We start from the raw sequence: 22716 nt of genomic DNA, 5'->3' as shown, positions 1-22716 counted from the left end.
GTCCCTTGGAGCTCCAGCCATGGTGACTGCACTTAAAGCGGCTAGTTAATGGCGAGTATTATCTAAACTAAACTACTTCTTGGAGATAGTTCATTGAGTATTGAGTCAGGCAGAGATGATTGTTCAGCTCTCTCTATATAAGCAAATTATGGCTGCTGCATCACAAACTGGAAAGAACAAAGCCTCCGGGTCATCACCAGCTTCGATTTGAGCTCAGCTGTCACTGACATAAAGTTACTGAGAATGGAGTAATTAATTATATCTCCTTTAAGTATTTGAGATAAATCTAATTCAGGTGGAATTATTACTATTATTAGTATAATTTTTTTAAACATTTTTGTGTAATTAGCTAGCTATACCGTCAAAACTACTGCTCCCGATTCAAAGTTTGCTAATGTTTGTATACAAGAGGTGACAAAAACTATTTTTTTTGGCGGTATTTGAGGCAAATCGCTGGAATGGGTAGGACCATTGGGAGATAAGAGCTGCAGAAGCATGCAAAGGGACCTGGGCATCAAACCTCCAAAGTCCAAACTGGTATTTCTTTCACTCTCTCTTTTTTTCTCCTCAGTTTGTTTTTGCAAGACAAATTCTGAACTTGGTTTTGAACTTTTTTTGTGTGTGTGTTAGAATTTTTTATTATTCTAACCAGATAGTCTTTTATCTTTGGGACATCCTGTGGACCTTGGATATTTTGCATATAGAGGGTCATCCATTTTACTGAAGTGCTTTTTAGAAGGACATAAAGTAACTAGTAGAGTGAACACCAAGGTAACAAGGTGCAGTATATAATAAATAAATAATGTTGATTTTTTCTGATATATACAATTTACTAGACCAGACTGCTGTACAGAGAAATGTAATGAATAAATAAAATATAAACACTAAGGTTCTAGCTCTTTGTTACATGCAGAAATAGAAACGGGGAGTAATTTGTTTCAATATGAAATGCAGATCATAGATTGTCTCTGACTTCCCTGCACCCCTTGGGTCACCTTCCCCTTATTACTGGTAACATTTTATGTACTTGTTCTTTGCCTAATATGGTTAAAAGGATATTTAAGAGCGATTGGAGCGTGTAATCTAACCCCTTTGAAGTCCCTGCAGCTGTACGTATGTTTGTCCAGGAAGGGGTTTTCATTTGTTCTGCTCCATATTTTTCTTCAGACATCTTTTAGCAAAAGGATTCATTTTCCTCCAATAATCTCTTCAACTGCTTAGGTGTCAGCCACAAATGGTAAGCCAGGGGTGTCAAACACAAGGTCCGGGGGCCAGAATCCCCTCCAGAAGGATATATTCTCTCGGTTAGCTGTTTTATACCTCCAGGACAGTCCGGTTAATGAGCTACCAGAAGTTTTTTTTTTCTTCTAACTTTACACATGAGCCCTCTTACACACCTTCACAGCGAGGGACAGCATTGTCCCACACCACATTGCCGTCCTTGAGAATGCAGGAGATGGTCAGGGAGCCATGGGTCTTAACAAAGCCGTCCTCACACAGGAATGAGATGGAACTGCCCAGCTGAAGGCTCTCTCCAAAGCGTTTCCCATTAACCGGCACACCCGGGTCTGGGCACTCGTTGTGGCGGAACGCTTGTGGAAGTGCAGAGAAGAGACGGGGGTTAGTGAGGAGTGCAGAGTCAGCTTTTAGAAGACTTTGGAAAAAAAACACAACTATTACAGACTACTTAATACATTAACTAACAGGAAAAATGCTTTCCCTGTTGCTTAAAGTCTTTGCTTGATAATGAAATGAAAAAAGAGATCGTCTATAATTCTGCTGATATTAATCCACATCACATGCTACACCTCCTGTGTAAAGACTCTAAAATAATTGCTCGAGTTTCAAGAAAAAACTTTCTTTGTCATTGTACCGTCAGCACTTAGCCGCTCCAGCATGTAACAAGCGGGAATTTGTTTCACTTAGTCACACTGATTCACCCTGCTGCAGTCATTCTACAGGGTGGGAAACCACACCGTATGCAGATCATCAGTGCCAGATGACACTGCTGAAGTAATCGTGAGGTAAACAAACAAGGGTAATTGCTTTCATGCAGCCTCACAACTTTATCAATCAGGCCTCTCGATGAAATTTCAAGTAGAAAGAGCACAAAGAAACACAGTCATACAAGAAGAGTCATAACCCTGAAACACGGCCTGTAAACAAATACATCACCTCGGCTGCTATCTCTCTCACTTACTCTCACTCTTGTAAACACATGCAGGTATTTGACGCGTGTAGGTGTTGATGAATCCCTGTTCTGTAGCCACTGGACCCAGACCGAGTGCCAGCTACACCTCATCCATCACAAATATCTTATTCATTAACACGCTAGAAATTGCCTAAATACAGTTTGGCATGTCCTTAATTAACATGAATGATGAAAGTTGTGTGCTCAGCCCCACAACCTCCTCAAAAACCTTCCTGCAGTTAGATGACACTGTTCTCAGGAACAAACCGTCATCTTCAATTAACTGCTCGTGGCATTCGTTCGGCACGCGGCATCGGTTATTTATTTATTCATCTAGCATGCTAATTAATGCATTAGCCGCCATGTGTTGTCCACATTGTGGCTTTCCAGATGCACCTGGGCTTGGTTGATGACGCGTCTGCAAATGAGCTGATGCAAAGGGGGTGGGTGGGGGGAAGCATTCTGGCTCTGCTGAGCCGATATAGATTAACATCAACGAGGTATTTTAGTGAGAGCCGAGGTTAAGTTGAAACAGGATGCATGAGTAATCTTCACAGTATACTGTAAACAGCCATCATTGTGCACTGGATTTAATAAACATATAAATAAACAGTAAGAGATCTTTGCCATGGAGGGGATTTGATTTAAATATCCTAATACAAACCCAGCTGCAGCTGCAGCTATCCTTTCAGGGCTTTGTTAAGTGTTAGAACAAAACTTGTATGCCAATGTTGATTCATACTATAAGACATATATATAAGACTATGGGTCAGATTGACTAAATGTGGCAAATTAGCGTGTGAGTGCAGTGCCTATGTACTGTGCTCATACTGTAGGTGTGGTTAGTTTTATGGGTGATTTGCAAAAGTTGTGCTGCTTACTAAAAACAAGGGCAGTTGGTTTATTTCAATATCATGCGCAAAAAAACCAAAAACTGCTTTTTTTTTGCAGTGTTAAGTATCGGTGTATTTATGTTTATATGCAGGCTTGATTTAATTAATCTCTCACCATATTTTACACCTTGCGAAAGGAATTCTCAGAAATACGACTGCAACAGGGTCAGTAGCAAAAACCTCGGAGCTCCCACCTCCTACACGCAATCCTGTCTCTGCATTCCCTTCGTAAATACCGACAGTACTTTTTTTTTAACACCGAAACCCAGGTTGCACTGGCACACTTTGTGTTAGCAAATCTGGCTTTAAACATAGTAGATATTTACTGTATATTTTAATTTCCACATCATGTTGACTGTATTATTTGGTTTCTAACTACACTATATTGATTCTGTTTATTTTTTATCATCAGATTTTTGGGTTTTTTTGGCACCTACTTTTTAGTTGGAGATAAAGTATCAAAATTTCAGGAGCGGGACCACGCCTCCAAACACGCTCCTTCCGGTTCTCATCGATATAGGTTCCCCCAGTCCTACAAGCTGTTCATTCTCCCACCCTCCCTCTCCTTTTCAATTCTTTAACTTCTTCACTTCTATTTAGTACATGGGAATCTGCCCAGCCCGGGAACCGCCGCCAGTCCCCTTCGAGGCCTTCCCCAAACCGCAGCTCAATTCATGTCCAAGCTATTCACCTTTACCTACTAAAACGCTGTCAAACATAAATGAGGACGTGGGCGCAGCTAGTGAATCTTTTATTAAGTTTTAGTTAATAGTCTAATAATCTTGATGTGCATGACATGATATTAACTAATTACATTTTAAAACTACTATCAGTGTGCCCTCAATTAAAGACGGGAGAAAAAAAATAGATTTTTTCTAGCAAAAAGCACCGTAACTACCCCGACACTTTGCAGCTCATTGAGGGTTAGACACTCCCTACCAAGTTATTTTCTTTGGTGTAATGTAGAAGAATTTCAATACCAGGCTCATAACACAATAGTGTGCATGCAATGAATCCTACTTCCAAACCCTCAGAACAAAGTATATCCATAAAAACAGTTTACCAAAACTGCAGCCAGTGTGCTTCTAGAATTTCCTCAGAAGTCAGCAGCTACCCGGAACAGAATATAATGAGCACAGGCGCAAATGCATCTGTCAGGTAAAGATGCAACATCTTCGCTTGGAATTTATTTAGATGTCAAGTTTCTATTTAGACAATAAAGTGAGGGTTTGTCATTTTTCTTTGAGTGTCTAAGTAATGTTTAGCCAGTTTATGCAGTCTATGGGAGACAAGCACAGAGATACTGTGGATGATTCATGAGCCCCATTGTATGCGCGCGCAAACACAGACACACACACACACATACTGAAAACATGCACAAACAATTGAGAATACAAAGCATCCAACAGTCAATGTGGGCTTTTGTGATAAGCTTTAAAGACTTCACTTTATCTCCTTTGAGGTACTTACTTGTAAACGTGATGTTAAAGCCTCTGTCTGTGTAGGTGTGGTCAGTCAGGAACTCCAAACGGGCTACATGCGCACTGGTTGTTATGGGAGGAGGCAGGACATCACCAGAGAAGGTCCCCAGGATAGGAGATTCAGCCTGACAAAGACAGATAACGATTTTCTGATTAGACCAAAGCTGTACTCAGCTTAAAAACCATTAAAAAAAACCAAAACAAGAGTAGACAGATCCTACAGTGAGGTAGAGAGATAAAGTGATAAAGTCCGGTGCTACTGGAAAAAAGGTTGTTTAGCATGTACGCATAATTACAGAGGCTGCTTTTCCTGCTGACAAGCACCATGACTGATAGACAGGTCAGCAAAGAGCCTTTCAAAGTAAGCGAGGACTACCTTTCCCCCATCCTTGATGGAGAGGAAGTCAAACTGTTTCTCCATGCTGAGGTCGTTGAAGGCCAGATTGATTCTGCTCTCAGGGTTGGTGATGATGAGCCACACACAGTGCATATTGTTTCCGTACTCCTGAGGGTAGTTGGGAGATAGCAGCACCCCCGATGGAGTGGTAAAGTTGAAGAAACAGGAAACTATAGGAGAGATAGAGAGATAGAGACAAAGACAGCGGGTGAGAGGAAGAAATACAGATAAGCAACATAAAAATGAGAATTGTTCAGGAGACTGAAAACAAGAGGCAAATTCCATTTCCTTTGCTGACAACAAGCCACTATGACTTGATTCATTTTACTGAATCTGTACCACCTCAAGACACACGTGCCGTAGACATATTTCAAAAGAAGGAGACAACTCCAATAACCACCACTGTGCTGACAACAACCTCGGGCGACGTGCAACCTAATACATGTTACATTTTAGAATAACTTCACTTTTGCTGTGTTCGCCTTCCTGTCCCCACTATTCAAGCAATTTAAGGTGTCGAACGCACAGAGTTGTGAAAACACTACAGCCTACATTAGCATTTAAGTCTGGATAGGAACAAAGTGAGACTTGAATGATGATCCAGGCACTCATGTTCACTTTCTCATGGGGTCTTATCAGTAATTGCTTATGCTTGCCTTACTGGTCAGATCCTTATCCTGTGACCCTTTTCCACAAGACAACAAGACCGCCTAGACCACCAGCAGTTAATTGAAAAGCATGGTTGACCTTTTTTGTCAGTGCAAACAGCTGTTGCATTGCTAAATTCTTCAGTTTGTCACTCTTCTGGTGCCTACATGCACAGGAGATAGGCGAGCAATATGTTGAGCATTACGCGACACACTTTTTTTTAAGTGTCAGCATGGACAGAAATTGCTTCTGAAAAGCATCCAGATGAGCGTGCACACATTCTTAGGCTCATCAAAGGGTTACAGATAATCAAAGGCATAATTTTAGACAAGACAAATTAAGAATGCTTGCCTTACTAAGGTGTTCTAGCTGGATACATTATACTTTTAGCTGACAGTAGGACCTAACAAAAATCGACATATCTCATTTAAGCATGATATGCTGAGCGAAAAGGAGGATAAAATAAGATGCTTGGTAAAAATAAACGTACTGGCGACTCTCTCACTATGAAAACACACAATTGAACAGTTGTACGTTAGAAAAGCATCCAATCACATTTACAGCGTCAACTTCAACGGCAAAAGCAAGCCGGCTGCACTGTTTCAACATGACTATAATATTTTGTTAAACGTTAACTAAATAACCCACTTTTTCATAGTATTATGCAGCCAAAATGACTTTTGGGCCAGGAAGCTCTCTGTCATTCAGCTCTGTGATGTTTATCTGCACACTGCAGCTTTTTGTCCATCCTATTGTCTCATCAATAATACAACAGTGGGTATTATCTGCATGGTCAGCTCTCTTCCCTCTTCTCCTCACCCTCTAATTCTCTCACTTTGTGTTTGTCTTTCATGGCGTTAATTAGCTAATAATCCCTCCTATTGTTTCAGAATCCACAGCCTCTGCAAGGCAAACTGTAAGGATAATCTGACAATTTATTATGCAGCCCTCCCTGTACTCGTCTGTCTACGCGCATATTTATGCACCCGTGCGAGCAGTGTTTGATTCATGCACGTGTGCGCAAGGTGTACGTCGAATCGAAGGGGAGTCATCCAGTAACTTACAAACGCAGCTGGGTTTCTTAGCTGACCACTGGTTGTTCTTCTGACAGGTGATGTTCTTCTTCCCCACCAGCTCGAAGGCAGGCAGACACTCGAAGTACAGTCTGTCCCCGTGACGGAAACCTGTCCCCTCCCGCTTGCCGTAAGCTGGAATTCCAGGATCTCCACAACTGCCTTGCTCAATTTCTGCGCAGGTGGACGTAAATACATAAGACAGAACAATTCAGCAAGCAACAGACTTATGCAAATTTCTGTGTCATGCAGAGAAAGATGAATTTGTGCTGTACACAGTACAACTACAGAGAGAGAGAGGGGGAAAAAGCCTGCTCTGAGATGGTTTTGCATTTCTGTTCTGTCCCCTCCTGTTGGGGTTTGTAATTTTTGATAGTTTTACTATTGATCCTCGCTAGTTTTCTGCCACATCTGTTCACCTAATCATTGTCCCCAGTATATATGCCAGTTTCTGTCGGTCACCTGCCACATCGTACTCTTCAAGAAGTAAAAATCTGACTTTTTATTTAAGTTTTTAGTAATGTAGTTCCTGGGTATGGACTTGGAGTCTGCTAATGTACTTGTCTGCATAGTTGGCATTTGGTGACTGAGCTCTGTGTATGACAACTACTCGGATGAAAGATTTGGATTCTACTTTCTCACCCTCTGGAATCTGAATTTGGATCCTCTTCCTCATGAAACTACAACAGATACGATTATAGCTCTCATTGGTTGGTTCCATCCATTGGTTTTCTTCCATTTATCCAATTCTGGATTGCGGGGGTGCATAAATCTATCCCCATCTCTCATAGGGCGAGGGTTGGGGTACACCCTGGACAGGCCGCCAAGACTGTCACAGGGCTGACACAGAAAAACAGACATCCATTCACACACATTCACACCTAAGACTATTTTAGAATCAACAATCAATAATTTAGAATAAACCATCTTTTGTACTGAAAGAGGAAGTTTGTAAAAATGGTGATTTGGAGTCAAAATAAATGGAAAAATAATGAAATCTCTTCCCTAATCGGTCAATACAATGCTGCTTAAGCACCAACTCTCTGATGAACCACTGCAACAGCACATTCCCTGCCCCCTTTTCCTTGCAGCGGAGTAGCAAAATACATTTTTAACTCATGGGAAACACTGAAGGGCACATCGCATGGACAATAAGAGCTGCTCCACATTATCTGCATCAAGCATTTATGCAAAAGTGTCATTATGGGAAATGCACTTGTTTACCACCCACAAGATCAATATGGATTTAATCTCTGCAAATTCAGAACGCTGATAAATCCGGGGTTTGTTTCAGATAACGCGTTTGTGCATAAACCTTCACTGACTTTGACGTTTACCTTTGTTGACGCCGACATGAATGAACTCCCTGTCTCTTTAAGCACTGTTTTCCACTTTGGTCTCTTTACTGTGTCTTTATTTTCCCAAACTATTACCTTCTAATCGTGCAAATCTCCCAAGTGCTTCTCCCTCCCCCCGCTGTCCCATGGAAAATGTACTCCTCGACTTACTGTGTGACAAACTACCTCGCTCGTGTTGGGAGCTGATGTGAGTACTTCACGACTCGTGCGCAAAACACACCCACACCTCGGCGACCACTCTTCTTCCTTAAAACCAAACACGCCAATTTCATTATTGCAAGATTTATGCGGCCTCCTTCGTTCACTAACTCTTTTTTTTTTCTACTTTTCTCAGGTCTTAGATTGCAGATGGGAATGCTGAGGCATCCTATTGAGGCATCTGGATGGGGGAACACAGAGAGCGAATAAGCTCATCCATCCAGGAAATGATGGCAGGGCCTAATACGATTTTAAATCGCACCGGGGGTGATGCCGGGTATAAATCCATACTCAGCCCTAACGATGATCATCATTTAGAACACATATTTAGAGCTCACTGCTGTTTGGATGTATGGCTGTCCTGAGGCAGCCTCATTCACAAGACAACTCATTGATCTTACGTGGAAGTCACCTTTAAAAGGGGTGGTGGGGGGGATGCTGAAAGCGAGTTTTGAGGTGAACCCGAGTAAGAATGAGAGAGAATGGAGGAGAAAATGAACCGAGGGAATGACAGAAACCAGATCTGAAAGAGCAATCCAGCTGTAACGCAAACACAAGAAGATCTACATATTAATGCACACGCGTACAAACACAAACAAGATCATGCAATCACTTGTTTGTCCCTACAGTGTTTCTCACATGAGGCCTCTCTTCCTCATGGGTCCCTCCAATTACAACTTTAGGAAAAATTGGCTTAATATATAAGAATCCTTTGAAGTGTGTGTGTGCGTGTGTTTGTGTGACTGTCTTTCTTGTTTAAAACATATTTATAAAAGTGTGTGTTGCACATATGAAAGCATCTTGTACACAACATACACAGGGTGGTAAGTGAACGAAACAGCTGCTGATTCTCATGAATAAGGGAAGAGATGTAAGGGCGCATTTGTCGTCCTTCCCTGACATTCCAGAATAATCCGGGCACGTTAATGGGACTCAGACTCAAATTACTGTCAACAGCTACACTGCAATCTCCTAAGGTCTGGGATGACAAAAGGACTTTATTAGTCAAGTTTATTGGTATAACCCAGTACTGCACACAATGTCTCAGTGGGCTCTAAAGGCTCTCAGTTCCACTACTGAATCAACAGTATTTAAAGTATTTACAAAATTGCAGTCGCATTTAAAAGTAGATGAAGATATTGGTAACCTTGCAATGAGGCGAAAATTCAAAATTCTGTCAACAGATGCTTTTTCAACTGCTGCTTTGCTAACAGATGCGATGTTTAATCATAAACTGTTAGTGCCCTGCACAATGATGCTTTGTCCTCAGTGTTAGCCACTGTCCCGTTGGTGCGTGCGTTTGCATTTGGATGACAATAAGTTCAAGTGTTGCATATCACATTCCCTCAGTTGTCAGTATAAAGCACGACAGTAGCTGGGTTTTAGGCTCATTTGCATTAATACTGATTTTCTTTGCAAGCGCTGCATTTTCACAATAGACAGAGCCCACTGCAGAGTGTGAGCAACCCACAACGTATGGGTAAGGTGGGAGTGTGGGTTCTGGTATGACTGTGTTTGTAATTACACTTGATGATCAGGCTTAAAATACAAGTAATTGAGAATGCAAATTAGATTTTGGGTGCTCCAATCTGGGAGGTGAAGTGGTTCAAAGCGTTTCTTCCCCTTCATTAAGTAGAACTCATTGTTTTAATTACACTTTGGTTCGGCATGCTGCTCCACTTTTGCTGTTATTTTTACTGATGAAAAATAAGCATCTGTGGGCAAGGGAGAAGACTTGCTGTGCTTCTGAGAGGCAAACAGCACACTTATCTAGAAGAAAAACCTTGGCAAACACCCCGTACTCACATGCTTTCACGCTGGAAAACAGAACGCACACATGCTCATTCACAAACCCACACTTGTATCTGATCTTCAAACATGCGTGCAAAAACACACATTGATCTATTGTTAAAGCTCACACATACAGGCACATAATTACACACAGACATAATTACACAGAGATAGACGCACTGGTATTAGAGAGTAGGATGAATGTAGCTGGATGACCCACTGACTGTTTATGACCAGTTTAGTGAACGCAAATATGAGGTCTTGAAGGCTGTTTTTTGTATTGCAACATGAAGTACACAGAGATCAGAGGGTCTAAAATGTCATACCTTGTTATGATTTGAATACATTTCATTATAAAAAATAATATACTTTTTAATACTGTAAGCATTATCGTTACTTAGCCTATCTCTCCTATGCTCCACTATGTGCGACACGGAGCTGAAGGGGAGCAGACGTGACATGCAGTTGGGGAAATGGAGAGCAAAGGAGAGAAGCAAAACAGCAGTAAAGACTCAAACTGAATTAAATTGAAAAGAGGACACAAACATTACCCATAAATTACTCAAATACTTGTTTGCTTATGTTTTGTTAATATTTCTTTTTAATTCTATGTTTAGCTGTTTTGCTGCCTGAGAGCTCCAGACTCTACTGCCAAGGGCCAAGAACAGAGGCACTGAGATCGCGCACAAAAAAGGGAGACTTAATTTTCTCCTATAGTTCCAATTACTCTTCTTTTCCTTTTTTTGTTTGTTTGTTTGGGGGTTTTTGGGTAGATATCATCCATATAATAGTTGTGTTCGTGATATGACAGTATTGTGGTTAGCACCATCGCCTCACAGCAAAGAAAGCCCTGTGGTTGAATCCACGGCAGGCTGGGGCCTTTCTATGTGGAGCTTGTATGGTCTGTCTGCAAACTCTGGCGTCCTCCCACAGTCCAAGGACATGCATGTTGGGTTAATTGGTCATTCTAAATTGGCCGTATGTGTGAATGCGAGTATAATTGGTTGTCTGTCTCTCTGTGTCAGATTGGCGACCTGCCCAGGGTGTACGCAACCTCTCGCCCTGTGACAGCTGGGACAGTCTCCAGCCCAACTGCAACCCTGAATTGGACAAGTGGAAGAAAATGGATGAAATCAGTGTCATATTACTTGATAAAGTCTCATATGAGACAGATGCATAAACTCCAATCATTATGTCTTTGAAACTAAACTTGGGATGATACATACTGGGAAGACCAGCAGCCAACTGAAGAAAAATGTGTTCTGTTTGAGCATGTGATAGTTAGTCTTGAGCGGTGAGTCACAATGCACAAGCGTAACTGATCAAAAGAAGAAATCCACTCCTATTATACACTGTAAAATGAGAAAGTCGAGATTTAAAGTCTAACTATAAAGACTGCTTTTGCTTTTTAACATCAGTGTACTACCGCACCATGATGACTCACTGCACGACCACTTAAAGATACCTTACCATTAACATGAACCCCTTTGATGCTACTCAACTGTCTTCTAAGATGATTTAAAGAAGTTAAACAATCCGTTTTAAAATGCAGTTAACGAGCCCAAACCAAAATATATTGTCATGATCCTGGGTCATTTTGACCCAGCGTTTTGTGTTTCCTTGAAGTTCATTTTGTGCCTTGTGTTTATTCTGATTTTGTAGTAGTTTAGGGTTGAATCTGGAGCTCAGTGTTTTATCAGCCCTACCTGTGTCTGTCCTCGGTGCTCTTCATGTCCTCGTATTGTAAAACAGTCTGTATGTTTCCTGTTTTACTTTGAAGGCTCGTGTTCTGGATTTCCTTTTCTGTTCTGAAGGTCTGTGTCTGTTATCGTGTTCAGCTTGTATCCTCAGGTCGTCGTGTGTATTAGGATCAGCTGTTCTCCCCTCCTGTGTGTGATTACCCGATTACCTGGTGTGTGTATATTTAGTGGGTGTCGGTCTGTGCTCGTTGTCGGCTCGTCTGCGTTTGTCTGTGTATCTCTGTGTAGTCTGCGTTCACCTGCGTCTCTCTGCCCCGCACCCTGTTCCGTATGCTCTCGGGTTTGTTATTTAGTTCTCCCAGTTTAGGTTGTCTTCAGTAACTGCTTATGCTTCATTGCCCGTTTTTGTCACCCTGCCACTCTGTTAATAAACTCTCACTCATATCATCCGTCGGCTGCCTGCATTTTGGGTCCTCCTTTCATTCCACAACACGACTGCTGCCCCAGCCGTGACATATATAAAGCAACCTTACCTTCATAGGACACCTTGAAGCCCAACGAGCCACTGGTATCATCTGTTTTGAAGTTGAGCCACATCTGGTGACTGGTGCTCACAACAAGGTCTGGAGTAGTCGAACCAGACAGACTGCAAAACAAGAAAAGTCAACATACACCTTATAAAAAGACATTTCTTTCTGTTGAATATTCTATATCTTTGTGCAATTTTTTATCAGCAGTAGAAGTGCTTTAGCTGTGGACTTGTCATCACCTAGAAAATCCAGAGAGACCTTGTTTTTGCTAAATCATCACACAAATTAAGTGCAAAAAAAAAAAAAACAACAAAAAGAAAAGTACTTTACAAATTTTGTAAGGAATTCTAATCTAAGAAATGTTTTTACCCTATCCCAACACTTACATTGAAAATAGCAGGAGACAACAAAGTGTAAAATGAATGCAAGATCAGTCAATGCCACAGAAGTAATTTAATCCCATTTGAATAGTAATTCCACCCAACTCTAATTAGGAAGGGTATAGCTGCAGAGTAAGTGATTAAGGGTTCTAATTTTAGTGACAGAACATGTAGGATGGTGGGATTGCTACTAGTGTCTGGATAGGTTTTTGTTCTCTTTTACAGCCTTTTGGTAATGCGCCGAATGTCTGTGAACTCCTAAGCACTTGTGTGAGTAAGTATAAAATGCTGCGTGTCTAATGTAGCACTAAAAACTTGTCAAAAATAATAGACAAGGCTATTATATAATTTCCACCCAGACAAGTTATATCAGTATGTTAATAATTTCCCTGTAAGCTAATCACTGTCTAGAATATTGTCCTTGTTGATGACCTACTTTATGTAGTTGAGTTTTTTTGTGTGTTTTTTGTTATCGTCACCACCCTTTTAATTGTTACTGTTAGATCCAAAACAAGGACATTATTTCCCTTATGGGAAAAACTCTTGTCGCATATTCACTCCAATAGTTTCCTTCCATTGCTAAACTGTCAGAGCAGCGTCTTGAAATGAAAAGAGTGGATTTGACTGTCTATAAAGCACATTTATGACTGTGCTGCACTAAGGTTACATGCCTCTGACCATAAAGTTACAAAAAAATATAAAATAATTCCCTACACCCTGCACGCGCTCGCCTGCACCACTGATTCTCAAAAAATATAGTCCTGAGGTTAACAGTGCTGATAGCTGCAGTATATTCTCCAGTACTAAATTGTTCTAGTTTGTTTGTGTGCAGGAGCGCAAAGACTCAATTACTCACTCTACTTTTAAAGCATAAAGAAGTCCATAAAGGGGGGAGGAGAGGGAGGAAAATCTTTAATTGAAGAGATTAAGCCATATTCAGTGTTTGTCCTGTGTGTGTTGTTGGTGTTTGAGCAAGTAGACAAAAAAATATGAATGTGAGGATGATCTCACATCAGCAACCCCTTCCTCCACATACTTCTCCCTCATTTATCTCCAACCTCCCCCTCCTGGTTTCCACCCCAGCTCGGCAGCCTTGCATAAAAATTGATCTATAAAAACTTTATTAAGGTGGTAAATTTCGGCACAATTAATAACAACATCCTGTGAATTGTTATGGAGCATCTGCTAGCGCAAACTCCATTAGGGGGCATCAATATGCAGTTTTGCAATGCTGCGCCACATGGCTGTGATCTTGTTTTTAACAGTGAAAAGAGAGATGATTGACAATGTGGTGCGACATCTATTTTTCATGCCCTGCTGCATCAGGTGGTGATGAAATAAAAGAGAAACCGTAGGAAAAAAAAAGGGCTGGAGGGGAACGGGAAGACAGACGGGTGCTGTTGGGCGCGGGGGGAGGGAGAAAAGGCGAGTGTCCCGCAAAGAAGAAAGGTGAGGAGGAAAGAGAGCGCAAAGGCAGAATATGATTACTGGGAACATGACTTGCAAAAATGAAACTGACGGGTAGCTAAAAGAAGTTAGAGAACAGAGGGTAGATTAAAGGCAGGAGAGAACGAGGTCAAATGAGTCACTCACACGTGGAAGATGGTCTTCTGGTCTCCCACCACCTCGCCGTCTCCAACCGTCAGGGTGTCGTAGCCTCGCTCCAGGTCAAAATCTTCAAATGTCAGCTTGATCACCTAGACAACGGAGGGGACATCAACGAGACAAATGAGGGAAGCAGATGCTTAAATACTCCCTGAACCAAATGCAGAGGAGAGATCTCTTCCCATCTGTGACTCTCTTTTCCTCTGTTCATCAATCCATCATCCATCAAATTTTTTTTTTTATATCTGCCCATCAAACTTCCAGCTATATACACTGTAGTAGTATTTTTATTTATTTTTTTGTTATTAGAATTGTTTTTTCCTTTAAATCTCATACTGTGTGACCTAACAGCTCGGTATTGGTATTTTGCATCCATGCTTGTGTAAGTGTTTACTGCGTCTGCTGATTATGAACTGTTTCTCGCTAATCAAATATCTGATTGCCTGCCAGATGGTCTGCACGACCTTCACTCTTGCCGATCATGCTAGCAGCTTTCAGTTGCCTCTGTGGGCTATTACACATGCCTCTCTATACATATGTATATATGTATATATGTATTCCAATAGGATCATTAAGGCAACAAAAAGACTTTGTTGTAATCTAGTGTATAAATCTTTTCTATAAAACATAAATAATGATTTCATTTGAGTGCCATTTTAGTTCTACGCTGCAGCTGAAGGATAAATAAGGATAAAAACAAGCAAACAATAATTGCGTCCTAGCCGAGGCAAGCGAAGGGGTCAGCTCTAGACATACAAACAAAAACGGTTTAATTATAAAAGTGCAGAATATTAATAACAAGGCCAAAAAATAGAGTGACAGAGGAGGCTAAATAAAAATAAAAAAGCAAAACAAGGAAAAGTCTTCGCCTCCTAGTTTAAATTGGCTGCCACTGATTTCCGCCAAATTCTTAATGTTTTCAGAGGGCTGAGAGAGAGCAGGGCCTAATGAAAAAGCTTATATAAATGCAAATTGCATTCTGTCCTATGTTAAACCTAGTTCCTAATGAAAATTGCCAAGGTGGAGAGGAAAGATTGATGGTGTGTAGGCAAAATAGGTCAGATCGCTCGATAAATAGAGTTTCATACCACAAACTCATCTCCCATCTGCCAGCCAACAGGTGAGGTACAGAGGGGGTGAGAATAAAAAAATCGAGAGGGAGAGAGAGAGAGCATAGCAGCTATATTGTGAAAGAGTTGTAAAAAAAGAAAAATCATCCATACTGAACAGCTGAAGCGATTTCAGCGATGTAAAACCACGTCTCCAAAACTGTGTAAAACATCTCATGATAGCCTATAGAAAATGGCTGGATTTACCACTAAGAAGGGTTTCTGATGCAATTGTTTTTAGGATTTTATCATTTGCAGTACTTTATATCATGCAAAGATTAGGAGAATTCAGAGAAATCTCTATACGCTTGAAAGAAAGCTAAAAAACCAATATTGTATTGCCGTGATCTTCAGGCCCCGCAGGCAGCACTGCTCTGAAAGCAGGCGCGACTCTTTGAAAATCACTGCATGGGCTCAGACACACTTCTGAACACCATTGTCAGTGAACACAGTTTGTTTCTGCATCCATGAAAGCAAAGTAAAACTCCAGCAGGCAAAGATAAAACATTTAGAAAATCATGACCGTTGTGTCCTCTATACGGGGGGATGGGGTGGGGGAGGTGTCTGGCTCATCCTACACAGCCCCAGGATTTGTGATGCGAGGGTATGGGGGTGCATTAGTGCACACGGCATACCCTCACATAATTTAAACATCTGTTCATCTACCATTTATTCTGAATGATATATACACGATTTGGCGCAACATATGCTGCCCGCAGATGATCTCTTGCAATGAAAGCCTTGCTTGTTTCATCAAGACAATGCCAAACTGCATTCTTCAAAGCAACAGCATGGCTCTGCAGTAAAAGAGTCAGGGTTCTAAACTAGCCTGCCATTTTGTGCCAAATGTTCCAATAAAAACATTTAGTTAAAAAAATCCTATCATAAATGAAATCCTGTTGTAAGCGAGACATTTAACATTTAGTTTTCTGTTCTGCAGCTGCTGGTCTAGAATATTTAACAGTATTATATAACATATTGGCTATTGTAAATACTTAAATAATCCTTAGGCACATATACCTGTCACTGTCTCCAACAAGGTTGAACTAAGCATTATATATAGAGGGCACAGTTAGTTCATCTGTGGACTGGAAGAAAACCTTACAGCAGCTCCGTTGCCTGTATTTCTGCTTCTGTCAAGTCAGCTGTAAATCCCTTGTAAGTCTGCTGCTCTGACTTAAGTAAAGAAACCCCAGCTCTGAATGTCTGCCCGAACACTGATTATTTATTAAACTATTATATACACCCTGCTCCTGGTTAATACTGCAGCATCCTTGTGGGTCATTTTTCCACCACAAACCAGACACACACAGTTATGTGCATAGGTTTTAGGCAGTAATGACAACATGAGAGTGCTTTTAAAAATAATATATATTTAAATGAGTTCATTAACATTATAAGTAGCATATTAATAAGAAAAAAAAACTAATTTCTGTAGAGATCATTTGCTTTAAAAGAAAAAAAAAAAACAGTACCTGTATTCAGTCGATTTTTCAAAGCACATTGTTATTTTACGTTGTCTCAGAGCTTCGTCAGGTCCAGAGGATAGCTCTGTGTAACTTGCTCTAAGTCTGGGAAGTTGGGGCCACTTTTTGGCTTTTTCTGGCATAAATGGATAAACACATGAAGACTGCCAGCTTCAAACAGCTGCCTTTAGTATCTTTGGGAAACTATGAAGTAGCACCACTTGACAAAAACCCAAATTACTTATCATATCATGAAGCTGGTAGGTCTAGCAGAGCTTTGTAACGGCTCGCCCACCCCCCTTCAGACTGAGGCGGTTCTGCCTCAGTCTGCTGGCTGACCTAACATTTCTGGCTGGGCAGGAATAGAAGCCCATTACGTCTCTAAACAGAAAGAGCAGTCTCTCTCCATCTTCATCTGAACCAGTCACAGAGCAAGAGGCAGCCTAAAGTACTGGTGTCTGTTCCAGCAGGCTGCCTCCTGGGTATACCCAAGGGTGTCAATGTTTGTTTGTGTTTGTATACATGCAAGCAAAGGGTGGAGTTGTGTGGGGGCATATTAGATCTGACTCCCTGTCCTGCCTTGCCTCTCACCTTACATAGCCTCTCTTCTATCCGGCGCAGTGCAATAAGAGAACGGATTTGTAAAACCATTTTGTTTGAGTTCAGAGAAGGATATTTGGCAGGATAGCAGCTGGTTGGCCTTGAACACAACTCCAAAGTCAATGGTCTGAACAGAATGGCTGTGACACTTTCATGATATCCTCCAAGCATGCTCTCAAAACCTCTCCATTACTCTCCTGTCCATTTTACTCACTCCTTCTCTCCCTCACCACAGGTGTTTCTAACAACTCGCTTTGTCTTTTGCTGGCTCGCTTCCAGTGCTCTTTGCCCACCTTTCATTTTCCTTATCGCTCACATTTTTCAATAAGAAAGCTCCTGTCACATGGTGTGTTGAACAGCCCCTAAAGTGTCCTGTAGCAATTATCAAAAGCATAAAATGAGTCATCTGTGTCAGAGAAGCGCTTCCTCTGGAGCTCCTCCCTAAAAAGGTGCAAACTCATCAGGCAGCTGGCAGCTAAAGATACCACTTACGGCACCGCTGGAAATCTGTGCTTACAGCGGCAAAGCAAAGTTAACACCCTGCATTGTTGCTTCAGTTCCGTGTTTAATGACATTTACCTTGGATGTGTCTGTCGCCGTGATGACCCAAGTGCAGTTGGCGTTGTTGTCATACTGAACTGGGTAGTTCGGAGATGTGATGACACCACTGGGTCCTCTCAACAGGCCTCCACACATTGGTGCTAAAAATCAAGACAGAGAGAGGGACACATGTTCAATGACAGTTTAAATACGTACTTTCTGTTCATAAATCAGAGAAGATAAACTGAATGTTGTTTGCCTTTTGTTCCATTCCTCCATTCATATGCTTTCCAAATGATGACTGTAATATTATCCAACACCACTGGCTAAAATGAAGCCCCAAACCTATGACATAGCCTCCACTGTGTTTTAAAGATGACTGTAAACACTCTGCCGTTCATCTCTCCTAACCTCCTCCATACATACTGAGGTTAATTTGAGCCCAAAAAATTAATTCAATTTTGTATTCATAGCTCGATAAAACCTATTTCCACTCATTTTCAGTCAAGTTCTTGTGTAATTTGGCAGACCTCCACCTTTTTCTCAAGTGTCTTCTTGACAGCCACCCTCCCACTGAGATCATCTCTGATGAGACTTCACCAAACAGCTGATGGGTGAACTGAAGGGCCAGATGTATCTCTCAGTTCTTGTCTTTGCTCAATCCCCCCCTTTCTCAAGGACATGACTTTCAGATACTTTTTATCTGTCTGACTTGTCTTTTGTGCACTACTTTTCTAGTTTTTTAGTTGTATTTTAGATTTATTTTAACTAAAAAAATGGGAACAAATTCAGTGTTTTTGCTACAGTTGACAGTTACATGTAGAGAAAACACATCATCTCTTGAGTTTGGTGCTTTTTTATGCTTCAGTGATTCATAGGTCAGTGTTAGGTGGCCTATGAATCATGGCCTCGTACAAGGACTGGACTGAAAATGAGTGAAGGCCAATCTCCAGAGAAACACTTTGAAAGACCTTTAGAAAACCTGGAGAACTTTTACTCAGTACCACTTTACCTTCATTAGGTATTTGATGAAGGTCAACAGTTATATTTAATTGGCTCAAGACTTTTGGACAGCACTGAAATCTGCATCAAACAACTAATCCTACTGGTTGTGCCTTAAACCCAGCCTTCAAATATTGAATAATCAATTTTCATTTTGCATTGTGTGTATTTCATAGTTAACTGTTTTTTTAAGGTTGTACAAATAAGGTGTCTGAGTCCCATTTTGTATTTTTCAACAGATATTCTCTTTTTTAATTCAGTCCAGATGCCCGCATACTGCTACTAACGGCTGGGGTTGTGATTGTATGGCACATGTGCATTTGTACAGCTCGAGCATATTTCCTTCCATTTTACATGCATAACTATACTGGATGGATGTTAGGCTTAGAGCACCGCTAAAATACAGGTGACCTACTTTGGATATTGCGCCTCAACACATCCCGTGTAGTCACAGATGAAGCACTATTGCCGCTGTTGCTCCTCCGCCAAAGTGCTGCATGCTCTGCCTCTTGCACGAGCACAAGAGGCAAGCAGCACTTTGAAAAGATGAAGATGTTTGGCAAGTGGTTGGTAATGATAACGTGATGAAAAAAACATAACATGAAATTACAAACCAACGTTGTGACAAACTGCAAGGCTCCCTCTGAATACTCGACTTGATTTAGTGTGGCAGTATGAAAAAAGCAGACTAATGAAAGACTCAATAAAACACGTAAATCAGAGTTTTACCACAGGTCTAAAGATATACTGGAGAAAGACCCATTTTATAAATACTGTCATCTTCTGTAAATAACACATTAAGGAAAACAAACTTGATGATTTCAAACTTAAATAAAATAACAAAATAAGTCAAAATGCATGCGACGAGTGCTGCATATCTACAGGGAACACTGTCAAATAAATGCAAACAACTAATTACGAATCAAGTAGCACAATTAGATATTCTGACTGAAAAGAGTAGATGAGCAGTTAGCATACCAAGCGTAGAGGACGAGGTGACTTTCCTTATCAATACCCGAGGGTGACTGCTTAACACAACTATTAAACACCCTTCAAACTGAAGTACTTTAAGAAAGCAGTGTGTACGTGTGTACATATGTGAAGGGGAACCTGAAAGTATTTGAAAGAGCCTTAGCCAACTACCCAGATTTTAATGAATTATGTCTAAGCGAGGTCCTTTGGGTGCTCAAGCCCCACTCCGTGGCTCCATGCTCCACCCCTCTCTCACCAAATCACCCCTATTAAAATTTTAAAAGAACTTTGGCGAAGTTAAGGGGTGAGTAGAGTAATTAATATGAGTTGTGCTGACAGTGAGGGTGACCTTAACGAAAATAATACAGCACAAAGGAAGTCTACTGAAGCCATCACATTCTCTCCAATTTTTTTTTTAATCACGGGGATCATTATGTCTGATACATCCTACTCTGTGTACTTGGCGAGAGACATGAAAGTGCAGCGGGCTAAGCGGCAATCAAATCCGCAACGGAAAAAGAATCGCAGCTTGGTGCGCGCAGGAAAGGAGGTACGAATGAAAAGGGAACCATGAATTTTTTATAAAGTGAATGAATCTGCACCCAGAGATGAAGTTTTTTCCTGTGCTAATGATAGTGCTGTTCAATTTAATGATGACTAATGCTAATTTAGGATACAGATCTTCAATTATTCCTAGATGATGTTTAATCTTTATTTAAACATGTGGAGCCAGAACAAAGGCACAGTCCCAAAGGTTAAATGAGGACGATCGAAAGGGCAGTTACACTGACTGACTGTGGATGTTACGTCAATGTCTCTTTACACACACACACACACACACACACACACATAAAGATAAAGAAAGCCAATGATTCTTCTCCAAATTATGGCCATTTCCAGTCTTGACTGATGAGAAAGAAATATATACCCACTTTTAATACAACTTTTGAATGTAATGTTTTTGAAGCAACTTTGAAGTGACATGCAGCTTTCCCATTTAAACGCCACGTCTTAGGTTGTTTTGCGAATCCTGAGACTTTGTGGCGTAAAAAGTCTAGTGACAAATTAAAGGAAAAACGTTGGTAGCTCTGTTGTGCTGTGCGAGGCATTTTGCTGGGATGGTTCTGTTCAGCCACTACAAATCAATATTCTCTATCCTATATGATGAAACATTTTTATCTTATTTTCTGGGAATAAGGACTCACTGAATGGTTTTGTGTTTATGAAAAAGATGTGAATCATCTCCTATGGCTTTCACAGCCACCGGATCGTCACTCAATTGACCATGTGAGAGAGATTTTAGATGCACGGCTATCATTAAAACATAAAAATATCTGTGAAAGAATGAAAGTTCAATATCATGTCCACTTGCCTAATATTGTGTCGATCCCCCTTTTGATTCAAAAACAGTCCTGACCCTGTCTGCGTATTGGCCGTACTGGCATAAACCTACTCAAAGTCAGGGGCGTAATTTCCAGGGGGATTAGGGGGGTTATGACCCCCCCATTAATCAGACCCAACCAATATAACCCCCCCAATAAAATTATGAATTATCTTGCACAAATAGGCTGTTGATTTTCTTTACTCATTTCAGTTATTACCAGCAAAATAGTTGCATGTTTAATCATCTGGAAATTTACCCAGATTTATTTATTTACTTAGACAGAGATCTTGACCGCCCCAATGTTCAGCACAAAGTTACGCCGATGCTCAAAGTAAAGGTGAGACTTTTATATTACATAATTTATCTTAGAATAAAAACAAACTCAAAGCAACTAAAGGCTGGAGAGACCTTGAATTAATCAAATATTCCCAATTTCACAGTTTGCTTTTATATTTACAGGAACACTAACAGATTTAAATATATATATGATGGTGGATTCTCAAGTTACATAAACAATGTACAATGTTTCAATAAACATATACCCATCATTGATTACCAAATCAATTCTTATCAAGTCATCTTATTGAGCGCTGCATGTGAGATGAAAAATGAGGGTAACGCCAGCAGGAAAAAGAATATTTAAAAAAAAAAGATCTCTGATCCCTTCCCCGGCCTGTCACAAAACGGCCACAGGTTAGGAAAACATGATTGATGGGCAGCACTTTGCCAGCACGGCTAAACAACAGGAAGCGAGAAAACGCCGGCCAAAGGTCAAAGTCAGGCCAGTCACAACATAATGGTGAATACTGAATCATGATACGGAGAGACTGAGCACCTGTACAAAATGACAGCAGACTCGCCCACAAAAGCGACTTGAGCACTTGAGTATGAAATATAAATAGAGGTCACACTGAGTCTACCTCCATTACACAGGTGAAAAGATGAACAAGACACGTCAATCCTTACCTCTGCAGATGGGCCGATCGTCACTCCAGCCTACGTAGCTGTCTGTCACTCTGAGACAAGTGATGCTCTTCGAGCCCTGCAGTTCATAACCCTCGTCACAGGAGAAATGCACTGTGGCTCCTCGCCTGCAGTTAGGTTGCACGCAGGAAAAAAAAAAAAAAAGAAGCACGTCAGCACCACAAACCCTCCCGGTGCAATTCACCATTCAGCAGTGGATTTGCAGATGAGGTATAAATATAAAGAAGAAAAGTTTAGTGGGAAAAAATACACATTTGTTTTGCCTTTCCGCCTGTGATTTCCCATAGCAAGAGATGGATGTTACCCATTTGTCTGTGTTATCGCTGACCACTGATAGGGAAAATGGCTCAGACAGGAACAAAACTCCATGATCCCACTGGTAACATTTGTTTCTCTGTACACATTTCTCTATTT

At 40.9% G+C, this 22716-nt stretch overlaps 1 protein-coding gene across 1 annotated transcript in view; it reads right to left on the bottom strand.

Annotated features, from left to right (window-relative positions):
• Positions 1 to 22716, bottom strand: part of csmd2 (CUB and Sushi multiple domains 2) — a 162206-nt gene that overhangs the window by 102448 nt on the left and 37042 nt on the right. Inside the window, exons 6-13 of the mRNA XM_039605940.1 lie at positions 22285 to 22409; positions 18000 to 18121; positions 14234 to 14337; positions 12264 to 12376; positions 6675 to 6857; positions 4942 to 5132; positions 4555 to 4690; positions 1398 to 1592 (exon numbers count right to left, since the gene is read on the bottom strand). Of these exons, the coding sequence (XP_039461874.1) occupies positions 1398 to 1592; positions 4555 to 4690; positions 4942 to 5132; positions 6675 to 6857; positions 12264 to 12376; positions 14234 to 14337; positions 18000 to 18121; positions 22285 to 22409 (1169 nt within the window). The remainder of the gene's footprint in view (positions 1 to 1397; positions 1593 to 4554; positions 4691 to 4941; positions 5133 to 6674; positions 6858 to 12263; positions 12377 to 14233; positions 14338 to 17999; positions 18122 to 22284; positions 22410 to 22716) is intronic.

Source organism: Oreochromis aureus, linkage group 22, assembly GCF_013358895.1.
Source record: "Oreochromis aureus strain Israel breed Guangdong linkage group 22, ZZ_aureus, whole genome shotgun sequence".
Classification (NCBI taxonomy): Eukaryota; Metazoa; Chordata; class Actinopteri; order Cichliformes; family Cichlidae; genus Oreochromis; species Oreochromis aureus.
Note: the sequence above shows the minus strand (reverse complement) of the source record. Positions and strands in the feature narration are given on the sequence as shown.